This window comes from Erinaceus europaeus, chromosome 4 (assembly GCF_950295315.1).
Source record: "Erinaceus europaeus chromosome 4, mEriEur2.1, whole genome shotgun sequence".
NCBI lineage: Eukaryota > Metazoa > Chordata > Mammalia > Eulipotyphla > Erinaceidae > Erinaceus > Erinaceus europaeus.
Window position 1 is genome coordinate 98,237,538 of NC_080165.1, and position 24,781 is coordinate 98,262,318.

General features: G+C 46.5%; 1 protein-coding gene and 1 long non-coding RNA gene across 4 annotated transcripts in view; both read right to left on the reverse strand.

Annotated features, from left to right (window-relative positions):
• The window catches only part of LOC132538121 (uncharacterized), a 350,189-nt gene that overhangs the window by 70,422 nt on the left and 254,986 nt on the right, over positions 1 to 24,781 (reverse strand). The gene's annotated exons all lie outside the window — the stretch shown is intronic.
• PHC1 (polyhomeotic homolog 1) lies at positions 24 to 24,404 on the reverse strand. 3 transcript variants are annotated; one of them, XM_016194563.2, is made up of 16 exons: positions 24,076 to 24,404; positions 21,372 to 21,528; positions 19,261 to 19,371; positions 18,487 to 18,567; positions 17,337 to 17,486; positions 16,621 to 16,752; positions 11,315 to 11,576; positions 11,081 to 11,233; positions 8,937 to 9,700; positions 7,597 to 7,744; positions 7,139 to 7,347; positions 6,064 to 6,172; positions 4,677 to 4,785; positions 4,312 to 4,462; positions 3,469 to 3,700; positions 24 to 999 (listed from the first exon to the last, which is right to left on the reverse strand). In XM_016194563.2, the coding sequence occupies exons 2-16, from the start codon at positions 21,483 to 21,485 to the stop codon at positions 845 to 847; spliced, it is 2,880 nt and encodes a 959-aa protein (XP_016050049.1). In that variant the 5' UTR covers positions 21,486 to 21,528; positions 24,076 to 24,404; the 3' UTR covers positions 24 to 844. The 3 variants fall into 3 exon arrangements, with proteins under 3 accessions (XP_016050049.1, XP_016050048.1, XP_016050050.1); XM_016194562.2 differs by having other exon boundaries at positions 11,081 to 11,576; positions 24,076 to 24,403; XM_016194564.2 differs by lacking the exon at positions 16,621 to 16,752 and having other exon boundaries at positions 11,081 to 11,576; positions 24,076 to 24,402.

Below are 24,781 nucleotides of genomic sequence, written 5' to 3' on the forward strand. Positions count from 1 at the left end.
GCACAGAGTAAGACAACTGAGACTGAATTTCACCTTTTTACTGAGGAGGAAAAAAAATATTTAATATTTGTATAAGGAATGGTGCCTAAGGCAGGTACTTACACTCCTGACCTTGGCCCCACACGCTCAAGTTTTATAAAGCTATAGACAGACAGTAGAGGTGGAACTGGGAACTGAAAAGGTAGAGTAGAAGACAACAGATTAAGTGGAATGGGGCTGGGGATTGAAGAAAGAACAATAACTGCCACACTTTAATTCCCTGCAGCAAATCAGAATGATGCCAACCAGGTTTCAAATGGCTGGTGAGCCTGCTGTGTAAGCAGGAGGAAGTGTTCAACGATAAGGGAGTGACAGTGGAGAAGAATGGGCCACAGCTACTGCTGGACAGTCCCAAGAGAATGCCAGATTTTGCTACTTGCATCACACAAGCTAGAGGAACTCCACCTCTTGCACTGGGTGGGGGCTACCTATGGCTCCCCCAGCACCTTGACATACCCACCACACTGTATTCTCTCAGGGACTGGGAGGTCCCAGCCAGACACGCCACTCCAGGGTAAGGCTTGGCAGCTGTAGTTCTCTAGACTGCCTCTTTTATAATGATTGGGTTAGGGTAAGAGAACTGTAAAGATTTTTAAAAAGTAGAACCCAGAGAAAATAGCAAAGCTGCCACTGTATAGCACCAGCAACCAGTTCTTGGACTTTTTCCTTCACTGTCAAAGTAATCCCCTCTGTGGGCACAGGTCTTTAGGAAAGCTCATCCCAGTGAAGACTCTGCTGGTGCTAAGTATCACCTGGATGGTGGGGAGTATCATCTGCCTTGGGCTGGCTGCATAAGAGGGCTTCCTTAGGTCTCCTTGAGGACATTTATCTTGGCGCAGATCTTGAGGGCAGGGCCCAGTTTGATGTTCATGGCACTCATGAGATGTTCTTCTTTAAGTAATAAAAGGGCCTGTCCATCAATTTCCTGGGAGCGAAACTCTTCTGCAATCTCTTGGCAGCCTAGAAGGAATGGTGAGGACATGCATGAGAAGATTCAATGATATAGCACCCGGAAATAGCAGGGGGAAGCTAAAGAAAAAAACAGACCTACTAATATTTATTCTGAAGTACTTGTCTTAAATTCAGCAATGTAAAAGTCTTAGACGGTTAAGCCAGGGGTGGGTAGGTAGGCACACCTGGTAGCACACATTACCATGCACAAGGAGCTGGGTTCAAGACCCTAGGCCCCAACTGCATGGGTGAAACTCCAGGGATGGTGGAACAGTGCTGCAAGTGTCACTCCCTCTTCTCAATTTCTGTCTCTCTAAAGGTTGGGAGTGGGGGGGAGGGGTAGCTGCCAGGATGGTGAATTTGTCATATAGGAACCCAACTCTCGTGGTGGCAATAAAAGTATTAAGGTAGTGTTGGGAGTTAGCATGTGTAAGAAAAAGTCAAGATCAAGAAATATTCAGCTATAGAAATAACTGTCTTTGGAGCCAGGCATGTACTGGTGCTCAGTCAAGTGCAGACATTACCATGCACAAAAACCAGGGTTTTGACTCCCCACTTCCCATCTCCAGGAAGAAGTTTCATGAGTGGAAGCAAGTGTGCAGATGTCAAGTCTTTCTCCCTATCTCCCCCTCCTCTCAATTTCCCTCTCTCCTGTGAAATAAAAATAAAAATGTCATCACTCAAGCATCTTCAGGTTTAAAGGGGTGGGGGAAGAAAAGGGGCAAGAGATGACTAGCTGAACAAACTGTATCATGGCCAAGACCCTGGGTTTGAGCCCCAGCATCACATGGGAGCACTGTGAATGACACTGGGGAGTCTCTTGGATGGTGGAGCTGTTTTATGGTAGTTCTCCCTCTTTCTAATCAAAGTAAATTAACTGCCCTATGAAGGCCATTCAGTTGAGTGATTATGTGATGCAATGATCATGCCCTAACACTACATCTCACTGAGTGGAGCATGTATGTATACATTTTCTCTTACACTGGTAAAAACCAGGGTTAAAAGCTCTGGTGGCTTTCTGTTTAAAGGCCCAGAATTCAGGCAAATAGGAAGAGTAGGCAGATTTCCTCTTCTGGAAAAATATTACCCCTTTGTCAAGAATAGCTTATAAATGATCCTGCCTTGAAGAGAGTGGGGCAACAATGACTATTTCCTAATCTCCACTGAAAGTAAGTCTTGCTCATGGTGATTAGCAGTCACATAAAAATAAACTAGGGAGTCAGGCAGTGGTAGTACAGTAGTGTGTATACAGTAATCATCTCATTTAAAAAGTGCAGAATTCTTGTGGTAGAAATGAACACTGGGGGAGTCAGGTAGTAGTGCAGCGGGTTAAGGGCACATGGTGCAAAGCACAAGGACCGGGGTAAAGAGCCTGGTTCGGGTCCCTGGCTCCCCACCTGCAGGAGATGAAGCAGGTCCGCAGGTGTCTGTCTTTCTCGTCTTCCCCTCCTCTCTCCATTTCTCTCTGTCCTATCCCAACAACAATAACTACAATAAAACAAGGGCAACAAAAGGGAAAATATATATATTTAAAAAATATAAACTTTAGAGCCCACAGGCCAGGCCCAATGACTGACTTGCCAAAAACACAGACATTGTGGGGTGCCTTTAACTTCTGCTTTTTCCTCAGCCAAAGTTCATTTTTTTAAAAAAATTTTATTTATTCCCTTTTGTTGCCCTTTTAGTTATTGTTGTTGTTGGATAGGACAGAGAGAGATGGGGAAGATGGGGAGAGTAAGACCTGCTTCACCACCTATGAAATGACTCCCCTGCAGGCAGAGAGCCAGGGCTCGAACCAGGATTCTTGCGCCGGTCCTTGCGCTTTGCGCCACGTGCATTTACTTAACCTGCTGTGCTACTGCCCAACTTCTCCAATGTTCTTTTTTTAAAAAAAAAATACTTGCTTTACATTTTGTTGCCCTTGTTGTTTTATTGTTGTAGTTGTTGTTGTTGGATAGGACAGAGAAATGGAGAGAGGAGGGGGGGAGAGAGACACCTTCAGACCTGCTTCACCACCTGTGAAGCAACTCCTCTGCAGATGGGGAGCCGGGGCTCGAACGGGGATCATTACGCTGGTCCTTGCGCTTGGCGCCACCTGCGCTTAACCCGCTGCACTACTACCCGACTCTCCCAATCTTCATTTCTACCACAAGAATTCTGCACTTTCTAAATGAGATGATTATTGTATACAAACTACTGTATTTTACCTAAGAATTACTAGTATAGTGTAACTGAATCATCATCAAAAGATGTGGAATCAACAGAAAAGGACAATTTGGTAAGAAATTAGGAAGCTGCACTATGGGCACTACCCTGAGTACGTTATCAAGAATAGAACCTTTGTTGTGTCATACCCAAGCTCCTACTGCTTACCAACCAGTCATGTCCTTTTAAAACATGTTAGATTTCTAACAACGTAACTAATTCAGGAAAACTAAGCATAAAGGTAGCTTGGGTTCTGTGGAAAGGACCTCGTACCTTGTAGGGAAGCAATAAACTCATACACCTCCTCTACACTCCAACGGCTGGGATTACTAGAGAGGAACACAGGATTGATCCCATGTAATTCTGGCGTCGGTGGAGCTGTGTTGGGGTTCCCCAGGTCTCGATCTCCATGTCCAGCTCTCACTGACAAAGGCCCAGGAGATGTTGGAGAGAGTGCTTCATCGTAACTGGAATTATCTGAACCCCGGCTTGAGTCCTCTTGACCCTTCAGGGAAAAGAGAAAAGCATGTCATGAGTACTTGTCACAAAGCCGTCTTCCCCACTGTGCATCTGCTGTGGGTCTGAATAAGTACTGAGCACAGAGGAAAAACTTATCTTAGAAGTAAAATTGTACTTCATTTGCAACCTACTCTCGGTATTCAGGTATACTTTTGAACTTTTTTCTTTTATTGGGTAGAAACCGCCAGAAATTTAGAGGGAAGGGGGAGATAGGGAGAGAGTCAGAAAGACACCTGCAGCCCTTCTTCACCACTCGTGAAGCTTTTGCCCTGCAGGTGGGGACCAGGGGCTTGAACCTGGGACCTTGCGTATTGTAAGGTGTGCTCAACCAGGTATGCAACCACCCAGCCCCACTTTTGAACTTTGATTGCTCCCAACTGATCTTAACTCCCCTCTAAGCAAGAACTGTTAAGTATCAACAGGTGCATGAACCTGTTACCTACTAGGTAAGCTCAGGAGTTCTCGGAATCTGAAGGAATGCAATCCGTGTGAATGCAGAGTTCTGACCACATACTCTTACTGGGCAAAGGAGTGGCCCCACAGAGGAAAAGGGGGAAAGGCCCGCCTTAAAGGTAGCTGGCTTGGAGGGAAGCTCACCCGGTGGCGTTTGCCCTGGATCTTGGCACGGGCAATGTCTGAGGAGCTGCGGCGAGGTCCACGCCGGCGAACTCGGGCATAATTGGCTTCCTGAAACTCCTTCATTTTTTTCCTCTTCAGTCGGAACTGGTGGCTACAGCTCACATTATACCTAGAGGTGAAGGCATATGGAGAATGTCAAGTGATGTGGAAGACTAACCTGCCACAAATGAGCTGGTATTGTAAGAGTTGATTAGAGGACAAGAATGAAAGCACAGGGGACAGAAAATAGCTGTGAGATGATCCTTGGGCAGAGAGAGTCCTACAAGATTGAGAGATGGAGAAAGCAGCGCTGAAGGCAAGGTGGGGGTATCTGCATGCAGTACCTCTTAGCACAGGTCATAGAGCAGAATCTCTTGGAACCACGAAATTGCTCCGCAGGGGCGTACTTGCCGCAGTACTCACACTTGAGGAGGCTGGCCTTCTTCTCTAATTCTGCAAACAGCGCAGTACTGCAGTTACCACTGGTTCCTGCTGCTCTTGTCAGGCCATCATTAGGCCCAGAGTTGAACACTTACTCAGGGTTTGTCTAATAAACAATAGCTAATTAATCTTTAAAGGAGAGTAGGGCAGTAGCGCAGTGGGTTAAGCGCACATGGCGCAAAGTGCAAGGACCAGTGTAAGGATCCCCATACAAGCCCTGGATCCCACCTGCAGGGAGGTGTCACTTCACAGGTGATGAAGCAGGTCTGCAGGTATCTATCTTTCTCTCCCCCTCTCTGTCTTCTCCTCCTCTCTCCATTTCTCTCTGTCCTATCTAACAATGATGACAATAATAGCTATAACAATAAAACAAGGGCAACAAAAGAGAATATTTTTTTTAATCTTTTTTAGATTTTATTTATTTATGAGAAAGATAGGAGAGAGAAAGCCAAACATCACTCTGGTACATGTGTTGCCAGGGATTGAACTCAGGACCTCATGCTTGTGAGTCCAGTGCTTTACCCACTGTGCAACCTAGACCACTTTAAAAAATCTTTAAAGAGCTCAAAAACTAAAATCATAAAACACTTAACCCTCTAGAATAGGTCAGCTCCCCTAATGGTAAGCCAGACCACTGTCATCTTAGGTCACTAATTTTATTTGAAGTTAGGCAAGACTACATTTTGAAGAGAAAAAACAAAACATTACTAATGCCTGGAAGAGTGCCTGTAATGCTACATGTGCGACCCAAGTTGAGGCCTCCAAATCACTTGAGGAAGAACTAAAGTGAACAGGGAAACTTCAGTGCTGTGTGTCTGTCACTCATTTTATTTGTCTGAATTTTAAAAGTAGCCTGTTGGCTTTGCCATGTGCTTGACTCAGGATTAAGCCTGGCCCCCACCACATCTGAAGTCACTTTCACTCTCTGCCTCTCTAAAAAAATTAAGAAAAAACAGTTTGCTCTTATAAGATTGGAAAGAATAAATAATGGTCGTTAATGTAGATTATATACTCTGGAATAAAAGCAAGAAGTTTTTAAATGGCCTGTTTTAGAATAACTTTTAAACTATAAACCCTGATAATAAATAATTCAACAGGTCAGCCTGATAAAATTTACTTAATCCTATGGAACTCCTTTTGATTCTACATATCCTGACAGATTACTGACTTCTATATGTAGATGAACTTCATATAATTCCCATTATTATTTTTTTTATTTCAATGTTTGTTGAATCCTCAAACCCATCACAAGAGTGTCTTCCCCCCATGGACCTCTAAATCAATAGTTACCTGCAGGTGGGCTGTCTGTTCGGACACCTGGCTGATTCTCACTCGGTCCTGTGGAGAGGCCCATCTGTAGTGGCTTCTCAGACTCCTTGAGTATCTGAGAACAACCCACCTGTCACAGAAAGAATTTACAGTTAAGTCAGCTTAACTCTTGGAGAGCTTCCCAATTCTGCCTCCATGCCCTCAGCACTTCGCACCATCTTTGCCTGGTTATCTGAATGCCCACACCTGGTTTAGATAAAGCTATTTTCAAATGGCAACCTAACCGGCTTTTTTCAGCTATGATGGAAAAGAGCTTCCTATGCTGGCCCTGGCTCCTAGTTTTGTCCTTTTCCTTCCTAAGTTCCAGGAAATGCAGTAGGAGGTAGACAAATTGGGACTCTAGTCCTGGTTCTCTAGACTGATAACCTAAAAAGCTCTGGACTCCTCTATCACAACTTTGTCCATTATGACACAACCTAGTTTGTCTCACCATTACAGTTCTGTAAGGTCACTTCCTTTTCTTCTTTCCGACACCTCCATTTTCAGGTTTATATATTCTTTTCTATCAAACTAATCAAACCAATAGCAAAACTGAACCATTCACAAATAACTAAATAGTTCCAAGCCTTTTGTTTTTAGTGATGTTTAAGACAGCCTAGTGGTCTCAGAGGTAGCACAGCAGATAAAAAATTAGACTTAAGCATGAGGTCCTGAGTTCTATCCCTGGTAGCACATGTACCAGTGGCATCTGGTTTTCTCTCTTTCATCCTACCTTTCTAATAAATAATCTTTAAAAAATTAATAATAAATAAAAGGTAACCTGGTTGAGCACACATTACAATGTGCAAGGGCCCAAGGTCAAGTCCCCAGCCCCCAACCTGTGGGAGTAGGGGGGAATTTTACTCTAGAGGTATAGCAGTGCTGCAGTGCTCTCCCTTTCTATCTCCACTCCCCTGAATTGATCTCTTCCTATATTTAAAAAATTTAAGTAACTAAATAAAAGAAAAAAGCCAGACCAATCCCCTACTGGATAACCCCATATCTCATGTCCTCCTCCCACCATACCTCCCAACCTCCCAATGGGCCTTGCACTCACAGGGAAAGGTTCCGCTCCTTCCTGGATAACAAAGCCTTCAATGATGTGGGTGAGGATCTGGGGCTTCACAATGGCCTGGGGGGGTTTGGAATCACCTATCTGCCTGGAAATCATGGTGAGTGTGGGAGGTGGGACTGATGGAGCTGGGGCCAAGGCTACTAGTTCACTGCTTTGAGTATTATTTACACTGGTCACTGGTTCAACTTTCTCTGGAAAATAAACACAGGTTAAGGAAATAGGCAGGGATGGCATATGAGCCCAGCCATCCTGATCTATTGTAGTCATACATGTCCACCTTTGATCACATCCCCTTGATTCCCAGTTTCTGAACCCACTCATTTGTTGATTGAATCTAGAACCACATTCTACTGCACCAGACTTCCCTTTTAACATTCTCAGAATATTTCCCTGGTCTCTGTGAACTCCAGCCAGCACCACTGTGGAAATCAGTTACTTACCTCCAAGACTGCTCTTCTCTTCCATGATCTTTGGGCTCTCTGCTACTGGAGATGCCTTGGCAGGGAGCATTGACCCCAATGTGGAGACATCGTCTCTCTCCTCCTCAGACTCAGCTTTGCGTTTGACAGCCAACATCTGGGGTTTGCTCTGTAAGTGATGAACACAAGACAGAGACCAAGATTACTTACAATTACTTCCAAATTTCAATTAAAAAAAAAATCTTTCGGTCCAGATTCCCCATTCTGCATACTTTCTACAGCACGCAAAGACACCTACTAGTCATTCCTAGGAAGTACTGACTTCTACATCAGGACAAAGAAATACAATACTATCTAATTCTGATGCAAGCCTAGAGTCTGGATTCATTCTGGACAAACCAAGACTGTTGTTTATCTGAAGATGAATGTAGGTGGTTTGGTCTATCTGGACCTTAGTAAGAGAGAAGGAAAACCCAGTATTTCAATAGCGTATCTAGTGTGAAGTTCAGATACTGTACCCATTAATGGCTACCCTTACAAAAGGAACAACTACTAGTACCTTACTTTGAAATTAATATCTTTCTTATAAAAGATGGTAAGCATGGTCTGGGAGGCAGTGCAGGGGATAAAGCATTGGACTCTCAAGCATGAGGTCCTAAGTTCAATCCCCAGCAGGACTTGTACCAGAGTGATGTCTGATTCTTTCTTGCTTCCTATCTTATTAATAAAATAAAACTTAAGGCCAGGCAGTAGCACACATGACCCAAGTTCAAGCCCCTGGTCCCCACCTACAGGGGAAAAGCTTCACAAGTGGTGAAGGTGTTTGTCTCTCTCCCTATCTCCCCCACTCCTCTCAATTTCTCTCTATCCAATAAATATTGTTTAACTATAAATAAATCTTTTTAAAAAGATAAAAACCATTATCTTAACTTCCTCAATTATTTTTTTCTTCCATTTCTTTCTTTCTTTTATTGCCACCAGGGCTATTTGTTGGAGCTCAGTGCCTGAACTACAAATCCACACTTCTGGAGGTCATTTTTCCTGTTTCTTTTTCTTTCTTTCTTTCTTTCTATTTATTAGATAGGACAGCGAGGAATTAAGAGGGGGAAGGGGAGACAGAGAGGGAGAGAAAGACACCTGCAGACCTGCTTCTATCACTTGTGAAGTAGACCCCCTGTAGGTGGGGAGCCAGGTCTCAAACACAGGTCCTTGAGCTTTTAATATGTGTGCTTAATCGGGTGCACCACTGCCCAGCCCCCTTCAACTCTTTATTTTCCATTAAAGTTCAAGTCCAGTTCCCTTAAGCCCCAGTTCCACTCTTCAGGGTGGCCAGGCCACCAGGAGCATCAGCCATCACTCACCGGCAGGTGCACAGACTGCATGTAGAAGGCTGCAGGGACCTGGGCAACAACAGGCGAGGTGGTAGCCCCACTCTTCACCACGTGGGCTGTCCCCTGAACTGGCCCAAGGGTCATCCCTGTGGCCATTGTGGGGGGGCACTCCTGCAGTGTGCCCGGAGCCTGGGACACTGGTGGTGAGGAGGCCAAATGGGCCTGGCCAGGCTGCACTGTGCCTGCCATGCCCCGGGAAGCAGGCATGGCTGTTGCCAGCTGAGCTAAGCCCAAAGCCTGTGCCTGGGCACTGCCTGGCTGCCTGCTTCCCACAACTTGCACAGGGATGTGGGGTGGCGGCTGCTGGGCCGAGGACATCTTCGCGGCCCCTAACTGAGGAGGCTTGATGGGTGCTATAGGTGGTTTGGACTGGATTGGAATGGTTGGCTTGGGAGTGGGATCAGGTGGGAGCGACAAGGGTGACGATTGTAGCATAGGCTGAACAACCAAGGTCTGGGCTTGCTGCTGGGTCTGGGAAGGTGGGACCTGCTGAGTGGGTGGGACCTGTGGGGGCTGAGGGGCGGTGAGCGTGGGGGTTTGCTGCTGCTGCTGTTGCTGCTGCTGCTGTGCCAGCTGGAGGTGCGTGGCCGTATGCAGGAGCTGCGACTGCCGGTGCTGGAACTGCTGCTGGTGGTGGATGGCGATCTGCTGCTGGATCACCACCTGTTTCTGCTGGAGGTGGATCTGTTGCTGCTGCTGGATCAGCGAGTGAGGCTGGATCTGTGTGTATGTGGCTGTGGAAACATGCCCAGGAGCATGAAGAAGAAAAGCAGCTCATCATTTTTATAAGTGAAAAGTGCCATCTTCTCTCCCAGCTGTGCTTGGTTTGGGGGCTCTGCAGTACTGAGGGGGACTCTAGCCACACCCTCTCCTGAGTCAAGACTTTCCTACCTTTATTCTGACAGGCCAAGCAAGGAGTTCTCTTACTCAGTCAACAGGCTACAGCAGCTTCTTGCATTCAACTAACTTCCACTTTCTTGGTTGTATTTAAATCTGTTACTTTATACCCAATATAGGAGAATAATGGGACCATCCTCAATATACCTAGACCCAGTTCCTCAAAGGCAGAGTCCATGTTATATTCATTTCTTTATCCCTAGGCCCAGCCCAATGCCTGACATCAGACACACATAGTTACAGAAAACAATAAATTAGTATTCCATAAGCTTTTAGACTACTGGAAACAGAATGCTAGGTAGTAGTAACAACTGATCATTAACCCTAACTTTTTGTAGTAAATTATTCAAACATAGAATCAACTGAAACTGGTTCTCTCTGTGCTAGAACAGGTGCCTTAAGGTATTTACACTTTCTTTTATTAATTGGAGCACTGATCAGCTCTGGTTTATGGTGATGCGGGAGGAACTGAACCTGGGCCTTCAGAATCTTAGGCTTAAGTCTCTTTGCATGACCATTAAGCTATACTGTCTCTGTTTTACACTGAGCTAACCACCATAAAACAGAAAATAAGGAGACTTTACTATGCTAAACTGAAGTCTCCATGTGGATAGGAATTTTTTTTTAATTATTTATTTTCCCTTTTGTTGCCCTTGTTTTATTGTTGTAGTTATTATTGTTGTTGATGTCATCGTTTTTGGATAGGACAGAGAGAAATGGAGAGGAGGGGAAGACAGAGAGGGGGAGAGAAAGACAGACACCTGCAGACCTGCTTTACCGCTTGTGAAGCAACTCCCCTGCAGGTGGGGAGCTGGGGGCTTGAACCAGGATCCTTCCACCAGTCCTCGCCCTTCGAGCCACGTGCGCTTAACCCGCTGCAGCTATGGCCCAACCCCCGTGACAGGAAATTTTAAAAAAGTATCCTTAGTACTTTCTGTATACCTAGAATATAGACAATTCAATCAGAACTGAGTATATGCATGGGTAGTTCAGTAAGCTGAATGACTCAGGCCTCAGGGGGGAAAAAAAACTTGTAAATTAATTGCTGCCTGGTGAAAACAGACAATTGATTTCAATGATCTGTTTCCTCTCTCCCTGGACTAATATGATCAGAGGTGGTGTGACTTTCCACTACTCCAGGATCAAGAGAAGAAGGCCAAGAAATATACTCTGAAGATTCTAAGACAATAATGGTACTGTGGGAGATGACAGCTTACCTGAACTAATGAGGGTCTGGCTGGGAGCAGGTGTTGCTGTACGGGTCAGGTTCATGCCCACGTTCTGCTGACCTGTCCCATCTGCTTCTGCCTTCTTGGCCGCTGCACTTTCTGCTTCTGTCTGGCTGCCTTGGCTCACAGTCACTGTCTGGGCTGCAGGTAAGGGCTGTACTACTCCTGTGCCCTTCCTGGGACAACTCCCACTACCACCCAGTCCTGAGGAAGGCAACTGACCCAAAGCCCCCGGTGGCTGGCCACCTCCTCCTGGCCCCAGGGGTCCTGCAATACTATTCCCACTGCCTCCACCAGCCTGACTAAGGTTCAGGGACTGGCCTGCGGCCCCAGAGGAAGCCTGAGCCACAGCTAAGGCCTGACCAGAGGCCTGTGAGAGACTAGACACAGGGGAGGCTCCAGGAGGAATGGCCTTCTGAGTGGAGCCTTGCATTTGGGGTCCTTGGGCTGAGGCCTGTTGATTCCTCACTGCCAAGTTTTGCACCTGAAAGAAAATAAAGGCACACTGAGAAAAAGGGAATGGAAGCCATGGAGGCCAGGCATTTCTGCGCCTCACTCAGAAGCAGAGAAGAGCTAGTGTCACCTTCCACAGTCGACCTAGACTTCTGCTCCAACACTTGAATTATATACATTCAAGGCCTGATAGTCATCCAGGTACTCTGGAGTGTTTACTTTTTCAGTCTCCTTCATCCACTATTAAATTGATCAAGTGTGGTCATTAATTCCTTCAGAATACTTCAAATTTCCCTTTTTCCATTCATTCAACACTGCCAGATCCTTACTATGCTTCAGAATACTGGGAATGCAGGAATGAAACAGTTTCTGCTCTTCACGACTACTTCCCATTAGAGAAAAACAAGATAATCCAATTATAATATTAAATTAAGCACTGGAGGATTAGCTCTGATAAAGGAGATTATGGAAGACTTTCGCAAACAGGTGACGTATGATCCAAAACTCACAGGTAATAGTGATGGCAGGGGTATGAAGACAAATGACAGCATTGGCCAGACCACAAAGCCAAGAATGAACATGGCATTTTGAGAAATTATAAATGTTTTCATAATGTGTGGGGTGAGTTAGAGGGAAAGAAAAGTGAAGCCTAGGCTAAGGCCAGAGAGGAAGACAAAATACAGCCTGGGAGGTGCGCAGTAGAGGTCACGAGTTCAATCCTTAGCATTCTCTCTTTTCTCTCTTTTCTTTCTCTCCCTCTTCCTCTCTCTCTTTTGTTAATAAAAAAAAGGGCAAAGCAAGGCAGTGAGATCACTAAGGGCCTGCGGTAAAATAAAGAGACTGGAAACAGTTATCTGTCTTAGTCACTGTTACTTTCCCAGCACCTAGCACAGTGACTGACACACAGTAAGTACTCTAAAACATGGGTAGAGAGAAGGAAGGAATGATGAACACCTAACTGATTAAAAGAAGCCACTAGAGAACACTCATCAGAATAAACATGATTTGATCTATACTTGAAACCATAATTTTCTCTCTCTCTCACAGGTGGGGAGAGGGCAGGGTGGACAATAGCATAGCATTTACTTTGTGCAATAGGCTTTCATGTCTGAGGCAACAGAGGTCCTGAGTTCAAGTCCCAGCACCTTCATAAGCTAGTGCTGAGCAGTGAGTGCTCTGGTCCAAAAGAAAAAAAGAATGTTCACAGCACTATTCATTGTAATGAAAGCCTGGAAATAACCCAAATGACCATTATCAGAAAAGATGAACGAACTGTACTATACTTAAACAATGAAATATTAAGCAGGAATCAAAATATGGTACAATGACATACAATAACAAATGAATCTCAAAATAGGCTATTAAGAAAGCATTCCCCCAAAGGTAAAATACAGCAAAAATATTTCATGCATTTAATTACAAATGAAGAGGGAAGGAGAGATTGAGGGAAGAAGGGAGAAAGAGAGAGAGAGAGAAAGACAGAATGATGATAGCTAGGATTTGCTTTTAAGTAACCCACAGTTGAAGGGAAGGTATCTGGGTAAAATGACCAAGTGCTAAAAAATGTTGCAGCCTAATGATAAATATACAGGAATTTGTATATTTCCGATCCATGTACAAGTTTGAAAACTTTTGACAGTAAGTACATTGGGGGTGGGGGTGGGGAATGTATGAATAAAATAAAGTTACACACAATGGGACACAAGGCATCAGAATGATGCCTACCATGGGTAGGAACGTGTGGTGGACAGCACTGGGACTTATTACAACGTTAGAAAGTACTGACTAAGTAGATAAAAGGGGTCTGTGAACAGAATACTGATGAGATGCTGTCAGGAATCAAGAATATGATTTATTCACTTCTATATACCAGAGGCAAAATTAAACTAGCACTAGTAATAACATTATTTTCTTTTTCAAAAAAATTTTTATGTTTATTTTCCCTTTTGTTACCCTTGTTGTTTTATTGTTGTAGTTATTATTGATGTTGTCGTTGTTGGATAGGACAGAGAGAAATGGAGAGAGGAGGGGAAGACAGAGAGGAGGAAAGAAAGATAGACACGTGCAGACATGCTTCACCGCCTGTGAAGCGACTCCCCTGCAGGTGGGGAGCCAGGGGCTCGAACCAGGATCCTTGGCCGGACCTTGCGCTTTGTGCCACATGCGCTTAACCCACTGCGCTACCACTCGGCCCCCTAACATATTTTCTTATACTTAAGTATGATAGTAGTGTGTACAGGTGGAAGTAGATATGGCTGAAGTCAACAAAACAGAAAACTGGGGCAGGTGGTGGTGCACCTAGTTGGGCAAGGACCTGGGTTTAAGCCCCCAACCCCCGCCTACAGGGAGGAAGCTTCACAAATGGTGGAAGCAGTGCTGCAGGTGTCTATCGCTCTTCCTTTCTATCTTCTCCTTCCATCTTGATTTCCATCTCTATCAAATAAATAATTTTAAAAATGGGAATAACACTTAAAAAAACTAATAAGAGTAATTCAGATAAAAGAAATCTCTTAAGAAAAAATTATATACATACACACACACACACACAGAGAGAGAGAGAGAGAGAGAGAGAGAGAGAGAGAGAAAGAGAAGCATTAAAGAGACCTTCTCAGAAATATTTACCAGAATTAGAATTGAGGACTGGGGCACTTAATACTACCTGGCAATGAATGAGCTTGATTCTTATCAGCCTCCATTCCATAACAGCTATGTCAAATCTGCCTCCTCTCCCTAAACTTGAAGCCATTCCCACTGCCCTCCATCCTTCTCTCCTGCAGAGACAATCAAACCATGACCTGAGTATCAGTTCCATGCCAAGGCTATAGGTTTGCCTACGGAAGCGCCCACTGTTTCTCCCACCTCTCCCTTCTATCCTTCCTCCAGTTGGAGAGTGTTTCCTTCTCTGCTCAGCATCCACCCCCTTCACCTTCTCAACAAGTGGAGGCATAATGTGGGGACACCAAGGCAACTCCATAGGCAATGGAGAAGTACTTTGGTGTCTCTCCTTTCTCTCTAAAAAACGCTTGCTAAAAATTGAGCTGAGAAGACTGCTTAGTGGTATCACACATGTAGAAGACCCAGGGTTCATTGATCCACATGGTATTGTATTAGAAAAACAAAGTCACTTCTGGCATATTTTAATGATGACTCTTTAGTCACTATCAGGCCACCCCATCAGCTGGGCCCTATTTGGAGAGTCCTGAGATTCCGGAACAGGCATGATGGGCCTAGACCTCAAATAAATCCCTCTCGCCTTGTTACCAGTCATCTCTATCCAGAACAATGAAATAGAACCCTTTGTGGGGCCCCCATAGTACCTTGCCCTCAACTTGGATCAACAACAGTAGAGAATGTTCCGAATATGAATAAAGTTACACACAATGGGAACGCAAGGCAGTTGAAGCTAGCATCAGAATGATGCCTACCATGGGTAGGAATGGGTGGTGAACAGCACTGGGACTTATTACAACATTAGAAAGTACTGTGAGTCGGGCGGTAGTGTGGCGGGTTGAGTGCACGTGGCGCGAAGCGCAAGGACCGGTGTAATGATCCCGGTTCCCGGTTCGAGCCCCCAGCTCCCCACCTGCAGGGGAGTTGCTTTGCAGATGGTGAAACAGGTCTGCAGGTGTCTTTCTCTCCCCTTCTCTGTCTTCCCCTCCTCCCTCCATTTCTCTCTGTCCTACCCAACAACAAACGACATCAATAATAACTACAACAACAATAAAAAAACAAGGGCAACAAAAAGGAAAAAAAAAAAAATATATATATATATATATATATGTATGAAAGCACTAAGTAGATAAAAGGGGTCTGTGAACAGAATACTGATGAGATGCTGTCAGGAATCAAGAATAATAGGGAGTGGTGTGGGTGCAACAGCCCAGCAGGAATCAAGAATAATATGAGTTACCTGAGTTTTTGACTCCTAACTAATGGTGTCCTTTTTTTTTTTAAAAGATCTTTATTATAAACCATTACCCCCTGCTCCCCCTCCCCAAAATACACAAACAGGGTTTTCGGAAAAGTCATGACACATTTTTGCATAGAAAAACATTTTTTAAAAGTTGTGACTTTTCCCAACAACTGGATAATATATAGGGGAGCAGAATGGTGGCACACCTTGTTGAGTGCACATTACAATTTGCAAGGACCTGGGTTCAAGCTCCCAGTCTAGACCTCCAGGGGAAAAGCTCAAATGGTGAAGCAGTGCTACAGGTCTCTCTCCCTCTCTATCCCCCCTTCTATCAATTTCTCTCATCTGTCTCTATCCAATAAATACTTATTTAAATATTTAAAAGAACATATATGTATAAATGTGTATGTAGACACACATACACACACACACATAGCTGGTGAAATAGTTCACTTGGAAAGTGCTGCTTTGCCATACGTGCATCCAGGTTGGAGCTTGGCCCCCACTGCACTAAGAGAAGCTATGATACTGTGGTCTTTTTCACTTTCTTTGCATTCTCTGTCTCTATCATATATTCGTGTGTGTGTGTGTGTGTGTGTGTGTGTGTGTGTGTGTGATAGAGCAAGAGAAATAGCAGTAAAGAATGGCTTACTTACATGGTGAGTAGCAGCAGAGTGCTGAAAGTTAAGAGCGGCAATAACTCACAAAGAGAAGAAGTCACACATTTCTTTTCCTAGCAACTCAGCTCAGTTTGCTTAATATCTGACAGCAAAATTCTCTCAACTACCCCTTATCTCCTAGACAGTTACTATTAGAAGAAAAAATTAAGACTTCCTGAATAAAGACCGAGTTGTGGAAGCCTTCAAGGACTATAAGGAAATTTGCTCAGTATTAAGAGCAAAGCTTCCCAAGTGTAGTGTTTTTTTCCAACCTACTGCTGTCACCTTTCTTTAAATGTATGTTCTTCCTTTTCTAAGTTAAATTAGCTCTAAAGTTTTAAGAAATTCAAGTTTTACAGAAATTAAGAAAAGGAGAAAACTAAAAAGAAAAGAAAAAAAGAAAGGATGCAGAAGTACCCTGGGGTGGAAGGGTGGGCCTCGTGGCAGCTCCCTTCACCCTCCCCTGGGTCGGCCCGCACACAGGTCAAGTGGTCGCCACTGACCTGATCTGCGTCTGCATGGACTCCCGGAGACTGAGCAGATGGCACCTCCTGCTGGACTGCAGCCACCGCCCCGTTAGGCATCAGGATGAGTTGGGAGGTTAGAGGCACATTCCGGCCCAGGGTCCGGTTTACCTGCAATAGGTTTCCCAGCTGTGGCTGGCGAGGAGGAGGGAGAGCAAAGGAAAGCGGACAGGCGAAGAAGAAGACAGACAGAGGAAGTAGAAGGGAAGGATCACAAGACAAAATAGACAGAGGATATGCAACAGCTAAGCCCTGCCCCTTTCAACACCAACCCGGGAGAGACCCTTATTCTCTGTATGCGATGAATCATCTGGAAGCAGACCTAGAAAATGTATAAAACCACAGATTCATAACCAAGAGTCCAATATTAAAGACACTGAGACAATGAGAATTTAAGAACAAGTATTTACAGATACTGAGAAGACAGACCTTTCAAAGATAACGCTTAAGAGTTTGTGCACCTGAGACAAGTTTAGAAATCAGAGTATAGCTCCTGCTAATTCACCTTCTAACTGAGGGTCGTAATGTAATCTGTAGATCACCTAGAAATAAATACTGGGCATCCCTTGTAGAGGTAGATCACCTCATGGGTCACCACGGTTAAGTTAGGCCAGATAGCTTTCACTCACATCTTTGCCAAGGACAGAACAAGTATGTTCCTGAGACAATGGCTCCCACCATTGTCTGTGGCTTACCCGTAGATACATCTGGGCCTGGGACTGGTTGAGGGGCGGAGAGGTGGTGTTCCCTAGAAGCACAGACTGGGTCAGAGTGGCAGCACTGGGAGAGCTCACACTCTGGGATCGGCTGATGAGCTGGGCAGCCGACGTGGTGGCCAGATTGATCTGTGTGGGAGGGAAAAAAATAATAATAAAATAAAATAAAGGAGCCAGGGCTAAGTTACACTGTGGAGAGGTGGAAGGAAATGGACCAAACTGATGGTCACGAAGGCAAGAACAGAAGACCTCACTCTCCAAGAGTCAAAATGAAACGAAGGAGGTCTATCCTTGGAACTGTCACTCTGGCTTATGAGTGTGTGACCAAAGAAAACCGGCCCCTCATTTTGAGCATAATAAGGAACAAAAGGGACTAGATTTTACTTTTCATCAAAGCACCCAGAAATTAGACCTTTTTCTTTGAACTGTCTTCTCCAGGATCTTCTTCCTCCTTTCTTAGACCTTGTCCTTAAGATTTCTTTTTTTTTTTTTTTCTTTTCCTCCAGGGTTATTGCTGGGGGCTCGGTGCCTGCACTACAAATCCACTGCTCCTGGAGGCCACTTTTTCCCATGTTGTTGCCCTTGTTGTTGCCGTTATTGTTATTGTTGCCATCGACCTTGTTGGATAGGACAGAGAGAAGTCGAGAGAGGAGGGGAAGACAGAGAGAAGGAGAGAAAGATAGACACCCGCAGACCTGCTTCACCGCTTGTGAAGCAACTCTCCTGCAGGTGGGGAGCTGGCGACTCAAACTGGGATCCTTCCACCAGTCCTTGGGCTTCACACTATGTGTGCTTAACCCACTGTGCTACCACCTGACCCCCATCCTTAAGATTCTATAACCACTGGGAGAATAGTTCAACTGGTAGAACCTCAGCCTTTTGTACCTAAGGTTCTGGGTTCAGTCTCTAGTGTCACAAATACCGGACTGATGCTTATCTCTTTCACTGCCCCATGTGAAACTCTCACTCATACTAATAAATCTTAAAACAAACAAAAGAACTCCTATAACCAGTAGTTATAGGTTGCTTTCCCCTTTACTTAATGTTGTTTGTAAGAGCAGTCAATGACACAACGAAGTTTGAGCCTGATACAAAGACCCTGAGGGAAACGGAGAGATGCAGTACTCACTGAGGCCTGGGTAGTGGTGGTCTGCTGCTGGGCTGTGCTGGTGTTTGGGGAGCTGGCCTGCCGACTGGCAGCAATTGTGGCCTGTTAGAAGGTCAGGGAAATAAGAACAGAAACAGAAAAACGCACTGAATCTCCCAGTCACAACTTGCAGGCACAAAACAGAATTTTCAGAGACTCCACTATAGAACGAGAAAAGTTTAGCCCTGTAGCCCTCACATTACCACATACATTAATCTTATTACTGCCAAATAAGCATCTTGGGCCAGCAGGAGGCCTAGCCTGCTACTTTCTCTGTGGTCTAAGAACCATCTGTGTACAGGTCCCATCGTGAGTCACTGACTCTAGTGAGAGCTGTCCAAAGCAAACACAATGCACACATAAACAACAACAACAAAAAGGCAGAGACAGGCATTAACTTGAATGATTTAAGTCCTTGTCTCACTTCAACATGTAACTACTGAGATATTTTGTTTTCTTATCATCCTAAGTGACTGAAATCCTAAGTTTATTGCACATCTTAGTGTAGACAAGTCACATTTCATGCACCCAACAGCTACCTGGCCAGTGCTACATGAGATAGGAGGGGTCTAGAATAGTCACTCTGCCTCTGAAAGGCAGCTCCTTTATAGATCCTGGTGCCATCCCAGAAGCTAGGACGTATCTTTCCTCCTACAGGAGGGTGGGAGGCAGGAGTCTCTTCCCAGTCTGCTTCCCCAACCCCTAAACAATCCGTCTGTCCCCTCCCTCTTGACTAGCTGGCTGCTGACCTCTCACCTGCTGGACGGCGGCCAGGCTGTGCAGCTGGGCATTGCTGAGCTGCTGCTGGAGCATGAACTGGTGGAAATACTGAGCTGCATTGGGCTGACGTTGCAGGGCCTGCAAAGCCTAAGGGAATGGGGGAGTGAGAGAGCGAGAGAGTGAGAGAGAATGAGAGTTATCAATGTGAACAGAGTGAATCACCCCAACTCTGGTTCTGTGCCATCCTGTGGAAGGGCTGCATGGGAAGGAGAGACACAGGAAGATGGCAGTTTGGCTAAATCATAAACATTTCACTGCGGGAGTTGGATGGTAGTGCAGCGGGTTTAGCGCAGGTGACACAAAGCACAGGATCGGCATAAGGATCCTGGTTCGAGACCCCGGCTCCTCACCTGCAGGGGAGTCACTTCACAAGTGGTGAGGCAGGTCTGCAGGTGTCTTTCTCTCCCCCTCTGTCTTCCCTTCCTCTCTCCATTACTCTCTGTCCTATCCAACAACATCAGTAACAACAACAATAACTACAACTACAACAAGAACAACAAGGTCAACAAAAGGGAATAAATATTAAAATTTAAAAAGAACATTTCACTGATCATTTTTCTGTATACGAGACCCAGTAAGTTTGAGAAGTCTGAATTCAGAATGGGGAGAAGCAATAAATTCTGTTCTGGCTACGGAAAGAAAACTTTGTAAGTGGTGAAGCAGGTCTATAGCTGTCTCTCCCTATCTCTCCACCCCCTCTCAATTTCTCTCAGTCCCTATCCAGTAATAAATAAACAAAAATCATACTGTTAATTCAGCCTTAGTATCAACTGGGCATTATTTTTTAATAATCAGAATATTCCTATGATGTACCTGGTCACTCAAATAACCAGGTGGAAAAGTAGCCTCAGCATCCCATATGCCAGTGTGTGTGTGTGTGTGTGTGTGTGTGTGTGTGTGTGTGTGTCTCTCTCTTTACTTCTTGTAAGATAAATAAATTTCTAAAAGGGGACAGGTGGTAGAGTCCATGCCGTCCATATGTGTGGCCCTGAGGTGTATCCACAGCAATATGGAGCACCATGGACAGCACCAAGAACCAAAACAGGTGATGCTCCATGGATGTTTTGGTCCAGGTCTCTCTGTCTGTCTATCTCTCTCTCTAGTGGTACCACACATAAATGAAGATCTAGGCTTACGCATAGCACCAACAACAACAACAAAAAAATGTAAGTAAATTTTTGAGAAATAGTTCAACAGAGTATAAGACTTACATGCCTAGAAGTACACTAGAGTTTGCAGTGAGTACCTCCCTAATACTTCCTCTCCACTTTTCCAAGCTTTGGGTCCATGATTGCTCAACAATTTGTTTGGCTTTGTATGTTAACTCTCTTTTCAGTCACCAGGTTCCAGGTGTCATCAGGATGCCGGCCAGACTTCCCTGGATTGAAGACCCCACCAATATGTCCTGGAGCTCAGCTTCCCCAGAGACCCACCCTACTAGGGAAAGAGAGAGGCAGACTGGGAGTATGGACCGACCAGTCAACGCCCATGTTCAGTGGGGAAGCAATTACAGAAGCCAGACCTTCTACCTTCTGCAACCCACAATGACCCTGGGTCCATGCTCCCAGAGGGACAGAGAATGGGAAAGCTATCGGGGGAGGGGGTGGGATATGGAGATTGGGCGGTGGGAATTGTGTGGAGTTGTACCCCTCCTACCCTATGGTTTTGTTAATTAATCCTTTCTTAAATAAAAAAAAAAAAAGACTTACATGCCTGAGGCTCCAGGTTCAAGCCCCAGGATCACATTTATCAGTGTGGTGATCTGGCTTCTCTTAACTTCTCTCATGCGAAACTCATTCACTCTCTCTCTCTCCATATATATACACATATGTTATATGAAATAAATCCATGTCCTCTTCCTATGTGAAAAACTTTGCCCAGAGTGGTAAAACCTACATGATAAGGGGGGTGGGGGGGGGCCTCATTGTGAGAAATGGTTAGAGTTAGAATCGGAACAGAATTGTGTAAAAACAAAAGCCTTACTTGAAAGACTGGATCTTGTTCTCTGCTTACCTGCACTGAGTGTTGAGACTCCTGCCAGAAATTCTTAGTGATCCCTGACCCAATGCCCCAACCTCGAAGCTCACCTGCACTGCCTGGCGCTCATACAGGGACATCTGTGCTATCTGGGGCCGAGAGCTGCCTCCGGAGCTGGAACCCCCGCTGGTGGAGCCAGAGTTCTGCTCGCTCTCAGTCTCCATGGTAGCGTTCCAGGCCCCCAAGGATGATGCTCTGACTCAAAACCTAGAGGGAAGCAGTAGGAGGTTAGTTTGCATGGGACCTCAGACTTTTACTTTCTGTCACTGTTCAAGTGAACTAAGCTTCCTGTTCCTTTATAATGGGCTCTCTGGCTGTATAACTTCCAAACCTGATGAACATTCTTACAGCTGTGTTTGGCTCCCAGCCATCTTTCCAAGCTGTGAAGTTTCACAAAGAAACAACCTTTACCTACTCCCTCATGGCTATCATTAAAATAAAGTAGTCCGATGGAAAGGCAGCCCCTCATAACGCAGGTCAGCCTACACTCACAGAACTTTTTGCTGAAAACCTTCCTACTTAAAACTATCAATGTCTCATTTTCACTTATTTCCTTATCAGCATCACTGTAACAAAGGTCACCCTTTGCAGGGTAATTGGTGTCTCTTTCAGTAGGCTAGGTTCTCCAGCTTCTCCTCTCTCTCTGACTTAAGGTAAATACTGTTCTCATTGAGGTTCTCAACAATTCCAGAAGTCGCCTGCTAAAGAAGTATCAAGTCTCTACAGGAGAGGGTGCTTCTGTTCAAACACACCAATCTGCAATTAAGAAGGTGTCACTTAGTTTGAACACTCATACCCAGGAGGCCGTCAGAGACAGATAGGTTAAACGGGTCCTGCAGAGTCCTAACACTAGGAAGCAGGAGAGCTGACTTACAGAAGCCCAGAGGCAGTTCAAGCAGCTATCTGGTTCCAGCACAGTCTACTGTCAGCAAAACCTGATCATGCCACTCTCCCAGGTTAGACCTCAGTTTCCCCAATTGCAAAGAAAGCTTCATGACTGAATGTAATCTTCTTTTAACAGGTGTCTCCCAAGTAGTAAACATATTCAATAGACACTAGTGAAAATCTTCAAGAAGGCAAAATTCAACTTTTCATTCCACTGGGGTATCATGAAGCAAAAAGCTTCATGAAAGCATTGCTAAGACCCCAGCCGACAACTAGAAGATGAAAAGCAGAAACAAACTTCCAAAATAGAACTAAATGACAATATATGGCTTGTGTTCAATATCACACACACACACACACACACACACACACACACACTTTCCCAAACTCTCGACACTCGATTTGCTACTTTTGAACTATCAGGTCAACACAGCATTATTTGGTTTAGAAATGTAAACAAGAAAACAGCATTTCTGCTAAGAACAGTCTATAGTTTTATTACATGCCTGCATCCTAAACAAAGTCAAGTCAAAACTTCCTGCCCTTGGAAGTGGAGTTGGAGAGACTTCCATGCCGGATCCCCTCTGAGCCCATCACTGTCTCCAAGAACTCATCAGTGTCATGTAAGAACAGCAAACCACCACCGCACACATGGCTTTTAACCCAACACGTAAAAGAAATCCATCACATCAACTACAGCTCTAGTCCGCCTGCTCCCCACCTATGTGCCAAAATATCACAGCACTGAACAGTTACAGACCCATTATCAGCAGCATGTGAGGGGGGAAAAGAGTGGGTAAGGATCAAAGGCAGCACCCGCCACAGGGGCACAGATCACTGGGCTCAGGCACCAGACCCTGCTCTAGATGGGACAGTTCATTTCTACCTTCACAGTTGGAAAATTGCAATAACCTACAGGACCCGTCAGCTCCCCCTGCCCCCCACAAAGAATGTAAGTTTGGCTTGTTTCCCGACTGTGAAACGAGACACAGAGATGGAAAGAAACCTTGAACAAACAAGCCTTTTGCTCAAACTTAGGGGTACGACTGTCATCACAGCCAGCATCCCTGGGTCCCGGGCATTGCTATCTCGTCCGTGATGGAGCCCGGAGTGTAAAAGTCGAGGCAGAGAGTGAAGCCAGCCTGCCACAACTTGGGGGAGCGTTGTGAGTTGGAATTTTCAGAACTGAGCTGCAAGAGCCACAGTGGGCAGCGGACCCGCGGAGGGCCTCCCACCCCCAGGGGCCACCCCGGAAAAGTGGGTTGGGCTGGGTGGGAGCACAGACCTCAGCTGAGGTGCTCCAAAGGGGGCCAGGCCTACTGAGCCAAGAGCTGGAAGAAGCCCCTGACTTGCCCCTTGAGCTTAACACTCTGGAAAAAGCGGGAGAAGGGGGTGAGACCGGGAAGCCCGCAGCAGAGAAGTGGGTGGGAGGGACCCCCGAAAACAGGACTAACAGCGGCCGCCTATGGGGTCCTTGTTCTGCAGAATCTCGAGTTGGCTTTTCTTTTCTTTTTTTTAAGGAGGGTGCAAAGAGAAGTGAACCGGCCGGAGAAGGGGGCGTCCAGGCCGGGGGGTGGTAGGGTGGGGGCTGGCCCCAGCGAGAGGGGCTGCGGTGCTGCAGAAAGCGGGGAGCAGAGTGGGGGGAGGTGGATCCCCAGCCTGAAGGCTCGGGTGTGAGAAGCCAAGTCGGGAGAAGGGGAATGAATGGGAGCAGAAGCGGTCCCGAGGTGGACACCGACAGACGGACAGTCAGCGCAGGGCGAGGGGACGCGGGGCGTCACGGAACGGGGTGCGGGAGGAACCTTCCCCTCCCCGCCGGCCGAGCCCCCAGAGGTGCTGCCCCTCCCCAGCCCGCCGTCGCCCGGTTACCTTCGCGCCCGGCTACGCGCCCAAGGGCTCCTGGGGGGCGTCCGCCTCATGAGTCGGGGTCCCCCCACCCCGACCCCGACCCCCACCCTGAGTCTCCAGGCTGGGCAGGGGGCTCACTCGGCCTCGGCGGCGGGCTCCCCTCGCCTCCTCCCCTTCCTGGAGGGGCGGGGGCGCCCAGGGCGGGCTGGGAGGTGCCCGGCGCGGCCGCGGCTCCCCGCCCCTCCCGGCCGCAGCTCGGCCGGGCCTGGGGGCGCGCTCGTGGCCTGTCACTTCCTGCCGGGCCCGAAGGTGGGGGCGCCGGCCGGGGGGCGCGGGCCGGGAGGGGGGAGGGGGCTGGCGGGGAGGTGCTTCCGGGGCATCGGGACCCCTCCCCCACCCCTCCCCCCGCGCGGGTCGCGGGCTTCCTGCCGGCGCGCGTTGCCATGGCGACGCCGCTGCCGGGGCCTTGGCTCCCTGAGCCCCCGGCCGCCCGCGCCCGCTCGCTCGCCGGCCGGCCGGCACCCTCCTCGGGCTCCTGGTCGCCCCTTTCTCTCCCCTACTCGCCACCCCTGCGAGGGACACCGGGGAAGTGCTGGCCCCTAGCGGGGAGCTGGGCTCTCACCGCGGAGGCCGGGGAGATGGGAGCGGGGAGGGAAGTGATGTGAAGTGTGTGTGGGGGGGAGGCTTTTCAGGAGCTTCTGGGGCTCAGGGAGAAAGAAAGGGATCA